The 21,185-nt window shown below is 45.6% G+C and overlaps 2 protein-coding genes across 4 annotated transcripts; both read right to left on the minus strand.

Moving 5' to 3' along the window:
- Window positions 1-1,900: 1,900 nt before the first annotated feature.
- Window positions 1,901-12,895, minus strand: LOC149341104 (salivary anticoagulant protein P23-like). 3 transcript variants are annotated; one of them, XM_089541932.1, is made up of 6 exons: window positions 12,853-12,895; window positions 6,383-6,441; window positions 5,585-5,674; window positions 4,942-5,069; window positions 3,561-3,740; window positions 1,901-2,256 (listed from the first exon to the last, which is right to left on the minus strand). In XM_089541932.1, exons 2-6 carry the CDS (start codon window positions 6,423-6,425, stop codon window positions 1,948-1,950), a joined length of 750 nt encoding a protein of 249 aa, XP_089398058.1. In that variant the 5' UTR covers window positions 6,426-6,441; window positions 12,853-12,895; the 3' UTR covers window positions 1,901-1,947. The 3 variants fall into 3 exon arrangements, with proteins under 3 accessions (XP_089398058.1, XP_089398056.1, XP_089398057.1); XM_089541930.1 differs by lacking the exon at window positions 12,853-12,895 and adding an exon at window positions 8,124-8,210; XM_089541931.1 differs by lacking the exon at window positions 12,853-12,895 and adding an exon at window positions 8,128-8,188.
- A 4,701-nt stretch (window positions 12,896-17,596) lies between these two features.
- On the minus strand, window positions 17,597-21,075 carry LOC149341105 (salivary anticoagulant protein P23-like). The gene is made up of 5 exons (XM_089542982.1): window positions 20,979-21,075; window positions 20,056-20,118; window positions 19,366-19,493; window positions 18,856-19,038; window positions 17,597-18,193 (listed from the first exon to the last, which is right to left on the minus strand). The coding sequence occupies exons 2-5, from the start codon at window positions 20,096-20,098 to the stop codon at window positions 17,885-17,887; spliced, it is 663 nt and encodes a 220-aa protein (XP_089399108.1). The 5' UTR covers window positions 20,099-20,118; window positions 20,979-21,075; the 3' UTR covers window positions 17,597-17,884.
- Window positions 21,076-21,185: the final 110 nt, after the last annotated feature.

A 21,185-nucleotide genomic window follows, 5' to 3' on the forward strand; every position in this document is an offset into this window, starting at 1 on the left:
TGCAGACGTTCCCTACGTAAAGTTACTGGATAAAATGTTAGCGTGCGAATGTCCTAGTTGCGAAGCATGTGTGCGAAAAGCATTTCTGCAGTGGTTACGTCAGCAAGACGACGTCTGCAGTGCACGATAGTGTCGTGTAAGCCAGCACAACTTGTGCTGTTTGTTCTTTCATCGGATGCAGTTCCAGGTATTTTTCCAAACTATCCCTGCACGTTAATGAACCACAGCTGGTCAATTTACCCGGAGATCTCCACTATGGCATCCCTTATAGCTTGAGTCTCTTTGGGACGTTAAGCCCATGACGGCGTGAAACCAATCAGGTATCGCAAATGTTTTGGTTATATCGCTGGCCAACAAATGCATAATATCAACATTGTTAGTCTCAGTAGTCTTACCATCGAAAGTTTCACTATGTAGTCTTGCTATCGATAGCGGTACTATCGATAGTGCTGCTATGAATTCTACTATCCATAGTGCTACTATCGATAGTAGAATCGATAGTAGCACTATCGATAGTTTGTTTACACTAGCGATAGTTTAAAAAAAAAAACTATCGACACTATCGATAGTCAATTTTCCGATAGTTTTGCATCACTAGTCCACAACAGCTCTCGCCAGGTTCTCGAGTTCCATGGATTTACAGAGGGCCGCAGCCCTGCCCTTAAGACGGGTCGCGGACGTTTCTACTGCAGCAAAGCTCATTGATTATGTATGTAATACCTTTCCGTTGCACAGGCCAGATGATGTGACGACGAAGCACCCCTCATTATACGCTTAGAGGAGAGATAGACCGTGACCCTTGCAATACGCGAGTACCGTTTCTGTCATCGCCTTCCCTCTCATGGCGTGTTTCGTCAGCATGGTCCTCGCCAGGCAGTCTACGCCGTCTAGCACGTTCCTTTCTTCGTCGTCGTTTCAAGCTTTTCTTGCACAGGGTGGTTAAGAAACAACAGCTCTTGTATCTGGACGCTAGGCTCAGCGCAACACTTCGGTCCTATTCCCAGCACATCTGCGACGTCTTTTGGAAAGGTCACGTCGCTTAGATCCACCGGTTCTCTCCTAGCTATCTCTCTTTTAGGGGGGTTCATACCACAGCGCAGGGCTTGATTGATCATGCTCCTCCATAACGCCTCAATGGTCTGTGCCGCTGGCCGCCGTGGGGATTGCAGCCTCCTCTTAGCCAAGCATTCTGCATCTTCACTTAGGCACTCCAGGCTCAACCAGACTTTCAAAAGTCTTACTTTACCTCCATAGCTCTGCTCCTGAAACCGTGTTTGCTCACCTTGCACGTCCTAAAAAAGTCTTACAGTTCCTAAAAAGGCACTCACTTTACGGCATGAAAAATCACTGAAGTTAGCGAGAAAGTGGCACAAATATGGCGCATATCATGGAAATGTGGTCACGTGCCACTTCACTGATGTTTTTCGGAGGTGTCAGAAGTCTGGGCCATCCGCTCCTCCTGTGTGTATTTCAACCTGTGTCCATATGTTTTTCTGTTCGTGCGTACATGTGTGAGCTATTTATGCCTGGTAACGCATGTGCTTGCGTGTGGTGGTCTTTTCGTGTAATAAACAACAAACGACTGTGTCGGACAGACGCAGGTCCCAAAGTCGAGAGTTACATCCTCGCGTGGACAAGCAGAAAAGTAATATACACTCTAAGCATATCTTATTTGTGCGCTTTCAATTCAACCTTATATAGTGTTCCTGCAACTGACAGTATACATTCATCTCATTTTCACGTGTAAACAAGGGAAGGGTAATGAGGGGCTCGTTATAAATATGACAGAAGCCTGTTGGCTTCTGTCATATATGAGGGGCTGTTGGCTTCTGTCACATTTCACGTGTAAAGAACAGCAGCAAATTTCACACGCTTGCTTACCCATTCAATAAGCTTTACCTACCAGCATAGAACAAAGCTCTTTATTGCTTGTTCCCCACACCGGCATCAAACCAGAGAAAAGTTCATTCTCGCCACAGCCTGGTTCAGCAGTGCTTGGTAATTGCCGTAGAGGTACAGGTACAACTCTTCCCTCAGGTAAATCGCGATATAGTACTTGAAGTCGCTCATGCGAATGGCATTCAAATCCAGGTTGCTCCCAGGGGTCACCTCCAACTTGATGGGTTCCACGAAGAAAGTTCGCACGAAGCCCGGTCGGTTGGGAGCCGCGGTGACCTCGAACATCCCCGGAGTGTTGTAGACGACTGCGTGAACATCCACTTCCTTGATTGCGCCGATCAGGTCGTCTCCCTTGGTCTGAAAGAAAAACGAAAGGATTAGCGCGTGATTACGAGGCATCTCCATTGTCACTGCAGCTTTTGCAGTGTGGTCCATTACGCGTGCAGAGTGTAGCAAGGGTCCCGCTTACGAGATGATCCTAGGGCAGCGAGTTTAGAAGAGTTATAAGTTGAACTCTTCTTGTAAGCTGCAGGTGGGAGTCGAATGAACTTTTTCGCATTTTCTCTTAATTTTAGCTCTCATATATCGGTCTTGTTCGAAGAGTCAGTTGAATAAAAACGTTGTGAATGTGCCTTATTTCACTCTATTCTGGCTGTAAACAGGTCTTGGAAAAATACCTCCAAAATTGTGAACGTCAACATTGCACGCTTGATCTTTCCTAATGTGGGAAAAGAGGGTCTCTCTTATCGGTTCTCTAGATTTCCTCCCTCCTGTCCTGGACCATTATATCAATGCTCTTCTACTGTGCGATGTCAGTGCACGTTAAACAACCCCAGGTGGTCGAAATTTCCGGAGCCCTCCACTACGGCGTCTCTCATAGCCTTAGTCGCTTTGGGACGTTAAACCCCATAAACCAAACCTCTCCTACAGTGAGCTAATTTGTAATCTAATTTGTATGCACGAATTTGTGTATGCGCGTGCGTGTGTGTGTGTGTGTGTGTGTGTGTGTGTGTGTGTGTGTGTGTGTGTGTGTGTGTGTGTGTGTGTGTGTGCGTGTGCGTGCGTGCGTGTGCGTGTGTGTGTGTGCGCGTGTGCGTGCGTGTGCGTGTGCGTGTGCGTGCGTGCGTGCGTGTGCGTGCGTATGCGTGCGTGTGCGTGCGTGTGCGTGCGTGTGCGTGCGTGCGTGCGTGCGCGAAGTACATGCAAGTACTGCACCTGCACCAGTGGGCCCTGCGGTACACCTGCAGTACCAGCGGTACCAGACACCATTGGGAACCAGTAAATGTGTTCCAGACAACACAGGAGCAAGCCGGAACCACCAAAATACAGAAAAAGGTTTTCTAATTTTTTCTTCGCGTGTTTCTAGAATAGTTTCTCAGAATCACGTCCTTACTGCGCTCGTCAAAGAATTCAACTTCATCGACGTTAACTCGAGTTGTCCCCGTGACTACTGCGTCGATTCGTCTCTGAGAAATAAAAAGGTCCATTAAGACAAAGCGCAATCTTCCTCCTCAAAAATATAATAGAGAAAATTTTTGCTCCACTAACTCCTCGCTCTTCGGTACAGCGCATCCGCGGAGTAGTTCTTTATTCTCGTTACCGGTAAACGATGCACGTCTAAAAATGTCAAGAGCGAGGGGAGTCCATCCGCTGATCCATACCACGGCAACTAGGTCCGCAGTGATGCCGTCGAAGCTGAGCGTGCAGGTGACGCTGGTGTTGCCGGCTACCACCTTCGGGTCGCAGTTGCCGACGCGGTGTATGGCCGTGTCGAAGTTCTTGATGCCTCCTCGCGTCACGTTCACCTTCAGGTCTCGGTTGGTGATGGCTGTCTTGTAGACCTGCACGACATGTCGCCATGATGTTACAGCTTTGCCGTAGCGCGGGTGTATTGTCCTTTTTACATGTGTGCGCGAAGCAGAGGACGCGACGTGGGTTTGCAACACTCAGCTATTGTATTGAGATTTCGGCTGGGCCGATGCATTCGTTGTCCGCAAAATGTGCTCCCTGCAGTCGAACGCATCGTGATGCTCGGATGTGGAGCAATCTGAATACGTGGTAAGTTAGCACAACCACCGTCGCACAACTTAGTGTGACAAACTGCTACCATAGCTAGTGTTTTGCTGAAAGTATTAAGGATGCAAGTGCTACAGTGGACGTCGCAGAGAACAGTACTGGTTCTTGAACCGAGAATGTGCAACTTTACGAAAGATTTAAATGAAGTGATAACACGAATGGTTTTCTGCACACGTTTACAAAGCTAATCGTTCCAGTCACCTTTCTTTTTTTTTATTTTACACCGCTCGAATTTGTAACCTGTTATTCCAAGATGTAGCAAGCGTAGCAGAAGAGGGCAGACAGTGAGGTGAATGGATGGCATTACGAAGTTTGCGGACATAAGGTGGCCGCAGCTGGGATGAAAGAGGCTTGATTGCAAGTTAGTAGGAGGAGCCTGTGTCATGCAGTTAGATCGTTAATGATGATTATGACTACTGATATTGTGATAATGATTGAATAATTTCCAGCTAACACAAGCGCCAGCTGTTGATGGCAAGTGCACTAATATAAGGACTATTTCGTAAACCCCACATCTCTGCTGAAGCAGGCCTGCCTATATTTTTTAAAAATGCGGCCAACATACTAGCGTATACCCGTGAAAAGGAAGAAACAGCGTTGGCAAGGTAAGATGTCGTAGTGTTTGTTCTTGGTGTAGGATTACTGTTCGCATTCTTTGTTGTTGTTGTTTACCTCAGTAAACATGGCACAGTTATTTTCGTCTGCTTCCTCTTTGCAAGTTCGTGTGCCCTGGTTTCGGTGTTGTGCAGACGAATTTTCAGGCTTACCCGGCCACATTTTGCAGAGCCCACAATACGTAACGGCTCCAAGAAATTACAGCGATAAGGTTAATAAGGTAAAGTTAACTGCTGCTGTTGATAGCGCGATGCTTATAAGGTAAAGCCATGTTTCATCTAAGCAGTGCACTTCGTCAAAAGAATAGACGGCTGGCAAGAAAGTCTACCGAATAGGGCTAGTAGCACTTGCCTTGAAGTTGAACGGATGCAGCGGCGCCGACGGGTACAAGCCGGGTGTCTCCTTCATAAGGCTGGGTATTCTTTGGAGAAGGACGACGTCAATGAAGTCGTTCGCTTCATTCACACTCTTTGAGCCGCCTGTGGAAATATGAGCGCACAATGCCAGCAATAATATGTTCCTGTTCACTGTCGAAAATAGCTAATCAGCCTTAACATTGCTAAATATAATTGTTATGCTTCAAACTTGCTTTTTACACGCTCGCAATCTTCCAGAAATCTTTTTGTTACTGTGCAGCACTTGGGCGAAACTTCTTATCGTACATTTCTATCAACAAGTGTCACAAGTGACGAGTGAAAAATGAGCTAGAAATAGAAATCAGGAACTAAACTGGGAATCAAGTGCTAACCAAAGAACTTTCCGCTTCATCGCGGTGCCACTGTGCCAAAAGAGCTCTCTTACCTATACCGGCCACAAATTCCGCCGGAAAATCACAAAATACCCCATATGCGCAAGCAGAAGTAAAGTCGGAAATTTCTTGGGCAGTTCATCAACGAAAACAAATGCTTCTTGCAGTTTTGTTGGAATAGTTACTGAGTGGCGCCTTAGGGGGATTCCCACGTCAGCAATGACACATGACAAGTAAAAGGCATGCCTGTAGGCGGGGCGATGTCACTCTCTAGCCGACTCAGAAAGGCTGCCACCGCATCTCGATACTGGCTCGTGACGTCAGCTCCCACGTGACCTGCAAGTCACGTGCTCTGTCAGTGATGCGTTGGTGGGGTCTCTCAAAGTGGATGAAGTTCTCGAAAAACAAGCAATTAATAAGCGCCAAACGCAGCTCAGATATATGCACACAACGGGAAACAGCGCTCACATCATATCGTAATCGATTCCAGCTATGAGATAACAATTTGGTCTCAGGTGCTTTTGCGAATGCTGTCGATGGGGCTGAAGAAGCTTCTCTAATACTTTCCTCTATGAGCTGAAACTTTGTCTGATTCGCAAGCTTTTCAGCCTGTCCTCTTTTTCACCAAAGATTTATTTATAAATTCAATTGAATGACAAAATTATGGTCCTAATTTTTTGCCAACATCAAGATTACTCTCCTTCAGCATAAGCGCGCTTTCGGTCAAATTCCAGTCATTTTCGACTCTCTTGATCTTTAGAGCCATACGCGTGTGAGGCAGGTCCAGCCTTGGACCAAACCGATACAATGCATAAAGAACAACCTTGCCTAAAAAAACAATCGAATAGAGAGATATGATCACAGCATACTTAATTTCATCCCAATTACTTTTTCCTATTACGTTTTCTGGACTGCGAAATGCTCTGAGTCATTTTCACGCTTTCATTTAAATGAAAATTCGTTGACGCAGTACTTCACACAATACTACTAAACATCACCGCGCACTGAAATTGTAAACAGACAAGAAAAGCAAGGGACGCTCACCGACGTACGCGACAGCGCAGAGTAGTAAAGCAACCTGTTTCATGGTTCCTTACTGGCACCTGTATGAGACAAAGGAAAAAAAAATCCTCTTTGGGTTTCTAATACACATATTTTTAAACAACAGGTTATATTAATTTCTATTTCAGGATCCTAACTTTTTTCTTGTGACTGAGAAAAGAAAGTTGACCAAAGAAGAGAGCGCTTCTGCTATTTCGCTCGAGGTCATTACCAAAAAATGTCGTCTTCCTTTCCTAGGAACACTGACGCGCCAAAGCACTTAAGTCTCATAAGCCACCGCCTGCCTCGTCGCACAATACATCGTAACTATGGTGGCCTTGATTCAACTTTATTCGCTGTCTGATCTGAACTCCTATGTTTGGAGCCCAACAATTCTCGGAAGAAAAAACACATGCCAGATGTCACTTGAACGTGTCGCTTGCGCTTTTCTCCTAAAACTGTGGTTTCTTCTTAAGGATAAGCTTCGTTTGGCGGGAGAGGTCTGATATTTCCCCACAGCGACGAATGCGCTCTTTCAGAGGAAGAAACAGAACAGCTAGCGCAAGTCGCTCGTAATGCCGTGTGGCGCCCTCTAAGATTATCCGTCTATTAATGCGATACATGAAGAATTTGCAGAGCCTGAAAGCTGAACATAAGCATAGTCTGTAGGATGCAGCTCAGCAATAAATACATCGTAGCTAACGCTAATTTCTTTTAGCATATAACATCATTGTTTATGGGCATCATTGTGCTCATGATTTGTGGCTAGTGAGGTTCGCTTAGTAGCACCACCGTACATCCCCACGTACTCAGGCAATAGCGCTCTGGATGCCTATTAGAGCTAAGTACAATAATTTGAGAGTAGGTCAATACCCCTCCATAAAAATACTCTAGTGGGTTAGCTAACATCGCCGCAAACACTAACCACCACATCTTAAATCTTCACCTCTACGAATGCCGGTCACAAGGGTGCGCCTTTGGTCCCGAAATAGAAAATTTGAGATTAAGCAGCATCATTGTTCAGAAATACGTCACCAGACCCAGTGACGTTGGTTTGATACGCTCATCTCTCTTTAATTGAGTTCACATTCGGTCAGATCTTCGAGCACAGCGACCAGCGGCAAGTTGGTCCCGTCGGCTCATAACGCGCTTCACTGTGATGTTTTAGAAGCACTGGCTAAAGCGCGTATTTCGTGCACTCTCTATGGACTCCCGGTGCCACTTGCAGCTGGTGCCTATATGAAGGAGCGATTCACAGGTACCATTTGTCATGTCCAAAAAAAAAAGTCGTTTGTTCTGCGGCACAACTAAAAGCCTCACTCGATAGTATGCCGTCTCCTAGTCTGACCAGCTATTCTCAATTTATCAGGCAGGAACTCCATTCGCTGAGAAGAAATTGCGCTTTGGACGCCTTAGATCGTCACAAAGCAACCGCTTTCGACGTGTCGACCGTAACTGCAGCTGCCTCTGCATTCGTGCATTCCCATTAGGGAGTACGTTGAGATTGGAACATGTTAAATATTACTGCTTGAGGCAAAATAAGTTGATATTTAAATCAACGATAAGAACTACAGTATAAGCCAGAGTGAATGAACATCTATTGTGTTTGGTTGTGTGGTGTTGAAAAGTAGGTTGGAAACGCGGAAGAAGCCTAAAGTCTGCCTGCTTTTACTTCGGGGCCCAATTAACAGTATGTGAACGCAACGAAAATGATAAGAAGAGAGAGGAAGGTATCGAAACTTACGCACTGCAGAGGAGAACTCACTCGGTTCTCTTGAGTTTTACGCTGACATGCACCAACGAACTGAGACAGATTTGCGGCCTCGTGACATATAACCCACGCTTTTTCCCTTCTCCTCGGTCGTCAGTACTTTTATCTCGGCCGTGTGTTTCCGTTCATGAAGGCTTCGGGCTTCCCTCTGGCGTATGGGAGATAATCGACAGGCTATGGCATGCTCCTCGTGCGCAACCCTTTCAAGAGACCTTGACCTCTGTGTGTCAGTGGTTTAGTCTTAATTCATAGTTCTGTGTTCAGAATACGTGAGACAACACTTGTTCATTTCAGATTAATTATGACTGATGAAATTCTATGTGCCATAGCAGGTGTGTGTGGTAATTAAGGCGATTGCACTATAGAGTCCACAACAGCAAAACACGGAGCCATTTGTCATGAAATTCCCTAATTGGTCGAGAGGACGATAACTTCACAAGGTCAAGTTACTTGTAACGTCGCTGATTGATTGAATAGATGATGACGCCGTCACGACCTGCCCAAAGTGACAGGTGGCAATTAAATTAATTCAGTTATTTCAGTTGCCATATGCCCATTGTGCCACTTAACATCATGCGATTTGGCATCCTGCTTTAGTAATAAAATCCAGTGATTGGTCGCGAAGGCGATGGCGATGGAAGCTCACGTAACCACAGCGCTGGCTTTCACGCAACCGTGAAAGGACGAGACAAGCAGGTTGAAACCTGTTGGGGGAAGATGTCGACGATTGGTAGAGAGGGCGACGACGTCACAAGGTCACCTGACCACTGCGCTGGTCTCGCCCTTTCCCGGTTGTGCAGGCTGGAACCGGTTGGGTGGAAGGAGCCGCGGCATCTGGGCCACTGACATTAACGGAGATTTAGAAGCGATGTATGAAGACGAACTGGACGAAGATATATTCAGCTCATGATTCCGTTCATGTCAGTAAAGATACAATGACAGGGACCACATTGCGTATATGACAAAACAACTGACATAGAGCCAGAAACAGGTGGCAGCAACGTTGATACTTTTTTTGTTCAAGATTCTTAATGGACAGCTCAAGATTAACTTCAGTCACTAGGGTTCTTTAATGTGCACTGAAATCTCGGTACAAGGCCGTTGTCCCATTTCAATCACATAAAAATGCGACTGCCGTGGCTGGGATCGAACACACGACTTTGGACTCGCCACCAGAACGCCATATCTGCTTAGCCACCACGCCACGAGTTGGTTTATCTCAAAACGGACTCAAAGTTAACACACTTAGCATATCCTTATTGCTAAAATGACTATAATATTATCCCTTTAACTCGATAATTTGTCGGCCCTCATAATTTCTAGCCAGTTTGCCTCTCACATCCTTCACTTCTGCTATACGTTTAGCTCGATGCGCACTGCTATTTTGGTAGTTGAGCAGAGTGGCGGACATTGACTACAAAACATCAGCTACCCCTTAGGCACTCTCAAAGAGGCTCGCCCGATGTTGTAGAAAATTAGTGAAGCTATAATACATCTTGAATTGTATTTCTGCCGATGAGCGCAGACTAAACGGCAGAATTTCGAGGCAGGAAAAGAAGCTGAGTAGTTATTTGTAATTTTCAATTAAAATTTCTTTTAACAGTACACGTGCTTCATGCTTCATAACAGCGCTGATGTCCGGATTATGCTCGGCTCCGGAGGCCTGAGTACGTTATACTGATGGCACTCTTCCCTCTTTGCAGTACGTTACCATACGCGAAAGAAGAGATTGAACTATTTGAAAAGGCGGCGCCGCTTAGAACGTGTGAATGAATTGTTATTGAGACTTTCATAAGTCTTCCATTCATTTTATTTATAATGCATGAAGCTTGACGTGCTAGTTCTAAAAACTTTAACATATCAATACATTCCACGTTACAGGCACATTATTATTGCGCTGGCAGCCTTCAGCGTAAGCAGATCAATGGTTTTCGTTCGAGAATGAAAAACTATGGAATGCACCGATGCACGATAAGCGCGGGGAATCCCTTCCGTGCTGCGATAGTTCAAACAGTAAAATCTCAATGAAGACACTTCAGGTTAAGTTGTCGGGCGAGTTGGTGTCAACTTCGTAACTACAGTGAGACAAACAGGACAAGAAGAAAGGAACCGCAGGGACAAAAGACAGGCTTGTGTTGTGCCTCTGCGTGTTCCTTTCTTTTATGCGAAGCATACTGCTAGAGCTACCACTCACGCCGTCGCCGTGGTACCCCCACGTGACACCGTGACGTCACACCACGTGACATCGGATGAGAGAGCCGGCCTCCACCTCGCGCCGTCGCCGTGGGACCCCTAGCCGTCACACCCGCGCATTCCCGCGCATTTCGAACGCGCGTTCACACTCGGTGTAGGTGAAACGCTCGCTCCACCGGGCAGGCAGACGCGGCTTCCTTGGCAATCCAGGCGCTCAACCAACGCGCGTCTCGGGGTTAGTCGGCGTTGCGCTGTAGCCATGCCGTTGTCTTCCCCCACGACGAAGGCTTCTAGTGGTTGTATTAAAATGACCAAGTATTCAACCAAGGAAAGCCATGTATTATCAAGCCTAGCCACTAATATGCTTCGCATTCCCCAGGCTTAGCCAAACTGAGCCTCAGCAATTTTTTTCTGTCCTGTTCGTTACGCTGTTGTCATGAGACACTTCAATAGACGGTTGAAATCCTTCGGCAATTTAAAAACCGCAGCATTCTAGATTTAAGAGGAGAAACCTACAAGAAACTTGTTCGTGCATATTTTTTTGGTTTCTAAAGCCTCACAAATCCTTCGTGGTCTTCTAAATTTTCAATCTTCTATAAATTTGTCTGACCTCCCCCTGTTCCCCTTTACCTCTTCCCTCTTGGGCTAGCTAGTGCATAGAAGTGTGGGCTTGTGTCAGTACCTACGTTGCGGGAACTCTCTCGCGCCCATCCCACCTCAGAACTTCGACGACATACGGCATTCCAGCAGTCGCATCATTGCTGCCACATACAAGAAGATCCGTGTGAATATGAGTGCACATTTTAAATTATACAGATGCGGAGGGGTTTTTGGGATTCGCGGTTGGAAGCTCCTACTATGACTTAGACCATGACCATGACAGTACACAACATTTAATTTTCTTTGTTCCAAAATCCACATTTTACTTGCTTACCAAAAGCAGGCCCAATTCCGTGACGTCTGGCTAAGTGTTTTTCAGTGGTAGGCAACGATCACTTTGAATCCCAGGGCGAGCCTATACTTATTTCACTGCGGCGGCACTGTCGAATGGCCACAGCGTACCCGTTGGAACATCGCTCGAAGGTGAAGTGCTGCTTCAAACATGAATCCAGTGTTTACAGACGCATTTCTTATCTACCAGAGTAATGCATTCATCGTCAAAGAAGTAGAAGAAAAATTAAGACGAGGTTTAGATTACAAGTAGGACAGCATTTGTAAAGAATAACTTTGTTTACTTTAGTGTTTTAGTATGAGGCATCATCTATGGATGACGAATCAAAAGGTTCTCTTGCACGCGAATGTCGTGCGCTGCAAGCTCACTAAGCAAATTTGAGTATGATGTTTAGAAAACTTGGTTTTTTCGTAGGCAAGCTTGTGGCTACGTCGCTGAGCATAAAAATTTTAAAAATAATAGCCGTTTCACAAGTAAGTAATTGAGTACATTGCACTGAGTATACCGGAGGAATCCCAGAATTTGTGCAAGAGTTCTGAGAGGGGTTTGTATTATGAATAATGTTGCAAAAGCAATGAAGCAAACGCAAAACAAGAAAACACTACTTAAACAGAATAAAAACATTTTAGGCGGCATAGCAAACCTGACACCTAAACGAAAAACACGGAATACCCGCAGTACTGAACTGTGGGAAATACCTCGAGCACGCACTAACTATGGATACCAGATGCTACATAATATGCTCCCGTCGCTTCTAAACAAACGAGTTGTTTCATAGCCACAATACTGTTTTTTTTTTTTTGTAAATATACCATAGCCACAATAATTGCACTTTCTACCTTTTTCTGTATTACACCGTACATTGTATACTTCATTAAACACTCTACTAATCTTGTAATTGTTTTGCTTATGTCCTGAATTTGTGCCACATCCTCCCATGTCTGATGCGTTGTGTTTGTATCCTAGTTTTGTTGCCAATGCCATGATTTTTAGGGGCCATGAACCCCGTCAAGCCCAGCTAGAGGCTTTTTGTTCACGGTCCTCAGCATCTGTAATGTTGATGTTGGAATAAAATGATGATGATGAAAACATTAGTGAGCTGCAGTAGTAGTTAAGAATTCAACAAAATGTGCCGTTTTAGTGCCTTGAAAGCTCATGGTAGTTATTTATGCTTGTATCGTGTTGCATTAGTGCGTTCCAATTCTTAATGGCAGTATATGTAAATGAATAAGCGCCATAAATAGTTCTAACGCGCGGGGCCTGTAGAGCAGATATAGATAAGCGAGTAAAGTAGTGATACGTTGCAGAAATATTACTGTAGGGCAAAATACTATATACTTCAGTATTTTAAACATTAAATTGGTAATTGGAGTGTATCCGTAATGTGAGGCACAGTGAGAAGTAAAAGCCTAGCTAAATAATAAACACGGTGATGTATAGCTCTCCAATTTTTTTAATAATATCACGGGAGCGTGGGCCAGACGGTCGTTTAGAGTCCTATACAGGACCATGGTGAGGAAACGGACGAGAGTGTGCGCATGCGCACGGAGCACTTGCCAGTTGTCGCGTCGTCTGATCGTCTGTTCTGCTTACGTGACACAACTACCGCTGCTCGTCTGCTCGCGGCGCGAGCAGACAGCAGCGGGGTTTGTATGCGGCGTGGGCTTGCGTAACGCAACGACGAGGCAAGACACTCGCTTCTCAGAGCTGCGAAAAACACGCGAGGACCGATATAGCTCGTATAGTGGTGGCTGCATTTCAAGCTAAGGCATTGATCTCTGGAAGGAAAAACTTGTTGAGCTGGCACTCTTGAGTAATTTTTCTCTCGTTTGCAACAGGAATTTGAATTCGCCGAATACTAGAGTAATAGACTCTTTGTTAGTCCATGTTTCTGTATCACTTAACAATTGACTGTCAATATTAATAACCATTCTAGCACGGCCCTCATTTTTCATTGAGCTGTAATATCTTCTAGCTTGTTCTAAAACATATTATGAGTTTCGTTCAGAAACAGTTAAAAGATTACGACGCTGCCGCGGTGGCTCAGTGGTTATGGTGTTCGGCTGCTGACCCAAAAGATGCGGATTCGATCCCGGCCGTGGCGGCTGAATTTCTTTGGAGGAGAAATTCTAGAGGCCCGTGTACTGTGCGATGTCAGTGCACGTTAAAGAACCCCAGGTGGTCGAAATTTCCGGAGCCCTCCACTACGGCGTCTCTCGTAGCCTGAGTCGCTTTGTTAAACCCCATAAACCAACCAACCAAAAGATTGCGCGCGCTAACTAGGAGCAAAATTTGTGGATTTCAGTTTTATTTTATATCTTAGTTCGTAAGCAAAGGACGCAATAGGAGGTTTATGGGCAACTATGCAAGAGGACGGATAAGGCTGTCGGGGGAGAGCTCGACTCCGACAGTGCTGTTGCAAGGAAGCTTCTGTGGAGAAAGAATTGGAATTATTTCACATCCTTCTATTGAAAGGTTCTCGAAAGCTACACCTTTGTCTGTTGCAGCATTTTTTAAAAAATCCTCCTGATAGGAGTGGCTTCCCTGGAGAAGCACAATTTCAAAATTCTGATTACGTTTATCCGGGCAGAATATACCAAGCGCTTGATTTGAACTTTTTAATAAAATGAGGCTCTGTCTCCCTCATCTCCCAGTCAACATTCGAACAAGCACATTTGAAGTACTACCTGCGCTTCATTCTGTCTGGCTTAATGGGGATAAGTCAGAAAGCAATCGGCCTACATCTGCATGTCATCCCTGTAGCTGCATTAATTAAGGCATATGGGGCTGGGCAAGACATACAGAGTGTATTCATTTGCTAAAACCGTAGCTAGGCCGTTTCTCAAAGGCGGCATCTTCCAGAAAGCTGGTTCAATTACCAACCGCTTCATCAGCGTCTATAGGCACGCACAGAACACGTAAAAGCAGGCGCTTTGATAAATACATTCTCAAGAGCGTTAAGCCTCATGGCGTCTCTTAAAGCTCAAACGTTGGCTCTGTAAGTGCATGCTCTCTTATAGTGCAACGTTCATTCACTACTTGAGTTGAGGTTCTTTCACAAACTGTTGGGTTTTCTCGTTATGAATGGTTCCTGGTGCGTTTCTTAATACTCGCTTCGGCTCATTCCCGCCAAAATAGCAACGGCGCATCGGCGTCAGCATGCGCAGTCTCAGCGCGGACGTCAGGTCCATCTCTTACATCTTTTGCGATTGAGCCTGGCTTACGTGCGCGTCTTTGCCAGACGTTCAACATTACGGGAGTTCACGTTCGCTTACTTATAATTCGGTATATGACACAAGGTACACGACACAACGCATATGTTTTCAAAACGCCCGCGTCGAGGCATGCGACTTCATTATGGGTCGGTTCTGAAATGTTTTCTGAAGCCCCCAGTGGTCACTCTAAAGTCGAGGAGCTGAGGTTGTTCAGAACACGCACCACCATCAATGGTTTTACTAAAGTGATTCTTTCACCGAAACAATGCGTGATCGTAATATAGACAACGATTCACAAAGAAAAGCTGAGAGTTAACGTTCGCAGAAAGCGACTTCGTGAAAATTGGGGCTCCCCAACATAAAAATTTTAATGCGCTGCGCACAGTTCCTTCGAGGCTTCATCATGCCCCCCCCCCCCCCCCCCCCCCCCTCCTCACCGTAAGTATATTTGATGCAGGAAAATGTAATCTGAAGTTACTAAAGACGTCACTGCACGCGCGCAGCAGTACAGGATCATGTCCATGACCTTCAGCGAGAGAAAGGTTGGTAGGGGAGATACAAAAACACAATCGCTACCGTCCACAGGCCCATTACAGAGGACCTATTCTAAGAACAACATAATGACTAGGAAGCGGGCATGTCCGGTGTATGTGATACTAACATGCTTGTGACGGAAGTCATTAGAGCGTCCAGAGTCCCGGTTGGTGTTATCGTATTTTGGCACCGTTCGTACTGCGTGTGTTCGCTCCCTGTTTGTAATGACTTTTCGCTTTGTGTAATGGTTGAAACTAATAAGGCAGTTTGCTTTTCCGGTTTGGATGTGGGCGTGAAATTCTTGCTCTTCAACTATAGCGATAAATGCATACAGCAGAAACAGTAAAACGTGAGTAGCCTTAAGCTTCTATGCTTTCAGACAGCAGGGGGGGCTGCTTCTTTGCGCTTTTTGCATATCGCGACAGTGCGCGTGTGTTCAGACCAAGTACCGAATATTGGAGACCAGAATTCACGGGATCCATGTCATATCGTTGTTCTTCTCTTCACCATCTGTGCTCTTCACCATCTGTGCCTTCAACGCCGAGGCATGCTCGCCTTCATCCTAATTCACTGACACCGTATTTTGCATGAATAAGTTTATCCACGCAAGGTAAACGATTAGAAGATTCTTTAAGAGGTAGCTAGGCTAGTTTGATTGGCTTCATAGGTAGAATTCAGCACTGAATGACAAGGATGTAAGGAAGAGCGTAGACACGAGCACTGAGAAGGCTTCATGAACAGACAGAAATTTTGGAATTCCGGGAGAGCCATTCCTTGCTTGGTGTACCACAAGGCTGTCCTCGCCTTGACGACACAAAAGGCAGCAAGTGAGGCCAGAGTAGCTGGATATGAAAAATGAGGGTTAAAACACGAAAAAAAGCCCGTCGTACAAGAAAGACACCGCAAGAGGATGCTGAATTGGTTGAGTTGCAGTTGCTTCATAGTTAAAAGGTTCTTTTCGCCTTCTGTCACACACTGATGTTCTGCTAATTTCTTGAAATTGTTTTGTCTGCCTTTTCATCCACACTGCTTGGACCTGTGCGAGATCTGCAGTACTGAATAAATAAAGACCAAAAACAACTGAACAGAAGATGAGCTCCGGGACCTAATTGACTAATTTGGTAGTGACACACATGAAAGACAAGAATATAACTTGAAAGCTATCAGTAATTCTATTTAATGAGGGTCACCTACGATAACAGTGAGCAGATCAATCGACGATCTGGAAACTGCTCAAACCTTGCATGCACATTGAAGTGGATACATCGCCTATTTAGCAGGGCGTGTTAACATAAATCACCCTGTTTATCGAGTGGCTTTGTATTCTAATAATTTTCCCATCATAAACCGTAGCTTAGAGCCACAGAGTAGAAATTTACTCAGGCTGTAGTATGCTGTAAAGTCTATATACTGAACTACGACCGCGTTTTTCTCAGACAAAATATTTGGCACCAATCTTATTCATGAAATCACCGGAGCCGTTAGCCATATTACCGTTGGATGAATCTTCCACTGAGCAAATATGCTATAGTCGTACGATAGCGCTCGTGCTGCAGGGAGCTGCGGCGATGCTAAGACAAGGCCTTCTACCGTGAACATGGCCAAGTTATGACCACTTGGTTGCTTTCACCATTGGAGTGTGGTATTCGCAGTTATGACTGTGGTTGGGAGCTTCACCGAAAGCGCCTGTGGCGCCTTCTGCCGCTGTTCCTACATAACCAGTAGTGCTGCTTCAAGGTCGCACAGACAGACACACAGCGTAACGAAGTGGATGTTTAAATGCAATGGTGCCTAAGGGAATTTGCCCTGCTTAGCTAGCTTTGAACCTGCGGTCGCAAAAATTCAGGGTCAACGCTCTTCCACTGCTCTACCAGCTCCTTCATATAGAAGTTGCTTATAGGATGTTTTAGCAACATGTGGTTCAGATCTGAGCTTATGTCTGCATGGCCGTAAGAAAGAAGCCAAATGTACCGCCAAGCCTTACTTCCTACTGAACGCAGTATATGTATGATTTACATATACTTCGAAGCCCACCTATAGCTCAGTTTACGGCGAGACATCCCTTTTCTTTTTTTTTTCTAATGCAAAAAGGATTACATGTCTCACATCAGCGGAAACCCGGTGTCGCCAAAAATGTGGTCCCAAATAGTGAGGTCACAAAACCTACGATTGGTTGAAAACATCACCAAAGGCGGGAAAATACGAAATGTTAACCAGTAATAGTACTAGCACGACCACTTAACGCGACCTCTTGCCAAGCTCTTCCCGGCGAATAAAATGTTTTACAATCAATTAGCACTGATCACTGCACGAACTACAACGGAATAGAATGGAATTGCAATAGATTTGCAATGCTTTCGCATAACTCGCGCGTTAGTTCCTTAAGTGCCTCCTGATAATTTTTCCCTTGCAAACTTGTGCAATGTGGGCCATGCCATAAAGCACAGAGTAGTGAAAAGTGAAGTGATTTCTGCGCAGTCTATAATGGAAAAACACTACTGAGCAAATACTTGCAGAGCGCACCGTTCAATAGTCAACAAGACACGGGGTCGTAAGTATATTTTCTATTTTATTATTTTTAGGAACATGTAAATACAACGTCTCATGCTTTATTTGCGCACTCCGAATAAAAGCGGGCATGCAATGCCAACGCCGTGCGTTTACAAGTAAATCACAAACAGTGCAGTTTGATTTGGCTCAGATGTGATCGGCAAGTAAAAAGTACAAAACGGTGACGCAAGTGTTCTCTAGAAAAACAAACCTTTTACAGAAGGTAACAAAGACCACAAGACAACACGACTGTTCACTTGAACCTTGCAAATTGAATTCAGAGCTAGAGGCTAGGCTCTGGGGAAAGTGACCGACTCCACAGCTCGGCGCAGCACGTCGTTGTAGTCGTTGAAAAAGATGTGCCTAAGCTCATCCTTGACTCTGTTCGCGATTTCCTCCTTGAACTTCTGCCGCCGGGCCTCGTTCAGGCTCAGGTCGTTGTCGTACTCGACGTCGAGCAGGATGTCGTTGATGAGGAATGTGCGCAGGGTCCCATCCCGACCGGCAGGGGCGCTGGCCTCGAAGTGAGCTATGGTGTCCCGCACCGTTACGTGCACCCAGATGGTCTTCCAGATGGCGACCAGGGTGTCCCCTTTAGCCTGCGCAGAAAGTACAGATCATGTGGTTGCCTTGCCCGCTCTGGAAAATAGAAAACTCGAATAAGCTGAGTGTTTTGCACGGACACAGCAAAAAAAAAAAAACGGATAGTTTTCTCCTCCACCCCCTCCCCCTTTTTGATCCTCCCGGCGTATTGTGCTAAAGGCCCTTCTTTTTCTGCTGCATTGCTTCATAGTTTCTCCGTTGAAATTTCCCCGTTCGAAACCACGTCAAGTGAAGTGTTTTATGCCAACGTCAATGGTATCGTCCGTAAGCTTAAAAGGCTAAATTTGTTGTATTGTGTTGGGATATTTTTCCCAAGACTTTATTGCACAGTCGTTCTCGGGCCACGCTTCACGCTAATTCTTTGTTCTATTTCCGACACAGGTCTGTTAGCAGGCAATGAAACAAATGTTACTCGCAATTAAATCGGCACGCATCAACTGATCCTCAAGTCCTTTCTAACGGAAGAGCGTCCCAATAACGTATGATATATAAACGAAGTAGGCGGGCCGCTAAACACTTAGGGATTAATCGTGAAATGGAAAGGATTCGAAAGGTTGCGGGTGGCGCGATGGACGGAATTAGAGTCGAAGGGCCAAACAATCGTATCCAGTCGTGCGCACCGCCGGAGTGCAATTCAAGCTATATACAAGCGAGGTACCAGTGCAGTGAAGGTGACGTTCAGCCCTCTGACGGCGAGGTTGCAGGAGATGATGATCTGTCCGTCTCGGAGGAAAGGTGACTGGCAGTCTCCAGCCCGCTGCAGGGCATTGTCGAAGCCACGGATCTCGCCTCGAGTCATGTTCACCTTCAGGTCCCGGTTGGTCAGCCCTGTCTTGAACACCTGCAAAGGTCAAGAGATGGAGCCACACGCATGAGCTAATAGTCGATGGGGTTACGCACGGAGCTCCCACATCAAACCTGGCGCCGTATTTCGGCAGAACGGTACTATGTAAACAACAATAGCTCTGGGACAGTACCTTCACCTTAGGGGTTTTGGCGGTCAGCGGTCTGTTGTTTGCAGCGCATTATGCCGCAGCGTTTTCCGCAGATAGCATATCATACAGTAAACTTGCCTAATCGAATGATCAAATGTTTTGATCCGTTTGTTTCTCTTTCCGAGTCAGTTTTATAAAAGGGTATTTCGTAGTCAAAGGAGTTCTTAAAGCACCTTAAATCTGAAGTCCGGAATGGTGGCATACGGGAACAGCCGGGGCGATCCTTTCACGAGGAACGGCATCTTCTCCCGAAACACAGTGTCGACGAAGGTGTTCGCGTCGCTTACCGACGCTGACGACGCTGCAAGTCAGAAGGCTACATCTATAAGTTGAGCAGCGAAACTCACAACAAAACAAGTTTAGTTTCTACAGCTGCTTGACATTTCCCGTGCCAGGATATTTAGTGCGATCGAATGAAGCTGCTATAAGCGGCCGGGTCGTGTATAATATCTAAGAGACGTGCTGTCAAGTACGGTTACTGTGGAATGCTGCAGACTGTCGGTACCCTATTAAGTTGTTTGTTTGAGGAAGCAACCCATATGTACAGCACGAGGAAATAGTACATATTCACACTTTTTTTCCTGCTTACCTTATAGGCTCAGAGATAGGATTGTGTCGAACAGAAAGACGAGTGTGCGGGTAAAAATAACTGATTTCATGCCCCTGAGCAAGGCCGCTAACGTCTATCTGGACGCATGGGGACAGAAAAATAGGTCGCGGCGTTTGCACCTGGCGAAATAAGATGGTGATTCTAAGCCTAGTGGGCGTATTTCATTCCTCAGCATAATATACAAGGGCCAGCTTCGTCGCCGCAAAATCCATTCCCACTCAATGGAAAGCATGCAAGTGTGCCATTAACTCACCATAACTGGCAGTTGCCAGTACGAGCACGATAAACTTGATCATTTTGCTGGTTCTCTTGTTTTCTGAAAAAGGGAACAAATGCGTATGTGATGCATTGCCTTTTTAAGCCATGTATCAACGTCATGGTGTTTGTATTACGTTATTAGTCTTGTTCTATTCCCCAAAATTAGGTTTTTGTTTTCCTTTCTTCCTCTTTTACCTTATTTCGTTGCTCTAAGATCGTTGCTTGGAACCAAATGGATGAATATTTGTGCAGACATGAGAATTTCCCTCAATCTGTGGGCACTGTTGACTACAGCTAGGGCTGGTTACCATCTTCGTGAAAGTTTGTGGCCGATATTGAAAAGAGTGGAGTTCCACCGAAAAATCCATTGTGCGCGAAAAGCTCACGTACGACGCTGAAATTTCGAAATTTTCAGTGATCAGTGCTAGCGTGCTCTCTGTGCTACTGCTAGTGATCAGTGCTAGTACCATTACTGGTTAGCATTTCGTATTTTCCCACCTTTGGTGTTGTCATACCTTTCCAACCAATTGTAGGTTTTGTGACTGCACTATTTGGGACCACTGGATAATAACTCTGGATAATAAGAACTGGCTGCACTTATCCGAACAGTCATTAACTCGTCGAAGCCGTTCAAAGTAAATGGACAGAAAACTACACTTTCTTTTCATTTCTCTCTTATTGACATCGTAAGCGTGAACTATTACACCGCGTTTCTAAACATTAAGCAGTACAGTAAGCAGAACAGTAAACGAAACAGTAAGCAGAACAGTGAGCACAACAGTAAACAGAACAGTAATCAGAACAGCAAGCAGTAGTGACTGTTGTTGTGTTCCTGACGGATATGGGAGAAGTGTGAAAATTTCCCAAGGTTACAAGAACAGGGGCCTTGAAAGAAAAGGCGAAAGAATAGGCGCTCACCTGCCCACCACTCCTTGGAAGAGGTTTCGCTCGACTAAACCAAGCGGTCGCGACCGAGCGACACACGCACCAAGGAGGATTTTTCCTTTCCCTGGCGACTTTCGCCCTCTCCACCCCCTTCGTGGAGATAGGTACAAGCCGTCGACGCGGTTTTCGCAATCGCAACTGGGCGAAGAAACACAAAAGCATAAAGAAACACCAGCGCTA

The sequence above is a fragment of the Amblyomma mixtum genome, chromosome 5 (assembly GCF_055824585.1).
Source record: "Amblyomma mixtum isolate Tamu chromosome 5, ASM5582458v1, whole genome shotgun sequence".
Classification (NCBI taxonomy): Eukaryota; Metazoa; Arthropoda; class Arachnida; order Ixodida; family Ixodidae; genus Amblyomma; species Amblyomma mixtum.

Coding starts and splice junctions, on each gene's coding strand:
- LOC149341104 (XM_089541932.1), bottom strand. CDS start 6,425: ATGAAACAGGTTGCTTTACTACTCTGCGCTGTCGCGTACGTCG. Junction 5,675..6,382: donor CTGCGCTGTCGCGTACGTCG/GTGAGCGTCCCT, acceptor CGTGACTTGCAG/GTCACGTGGGAGCTGACGTC. Junction 2,257..3,560: donor CTGCGGACCTAGTTGCCGTG/GTATGGATCAGC, acceptor TTTTTCTTTCAG/ACCAAGGGAGACGACCTGAT.
- LOC149341105 (XM_089542982.1), bottom strand. CDS start 20,098: ATGATCAAGTTTATCGTGCTCGTACTGGCAACTGCCAGTTATG. Junction 19,494..20,055: donor ACTGGCAACTGCCAGTTATG/GTGAGTTAATGG, acceptor TCTGACTTGCAG/CGTCGTCAGCGTCGGTAAGC. Junction 18,194..18,855: donor ACGTCACCTTCACTGCACTG/GTACCTCGCTTG, acceptor CTTTCTGCGCAG/GCTAAAGGGGACACCCTGGT.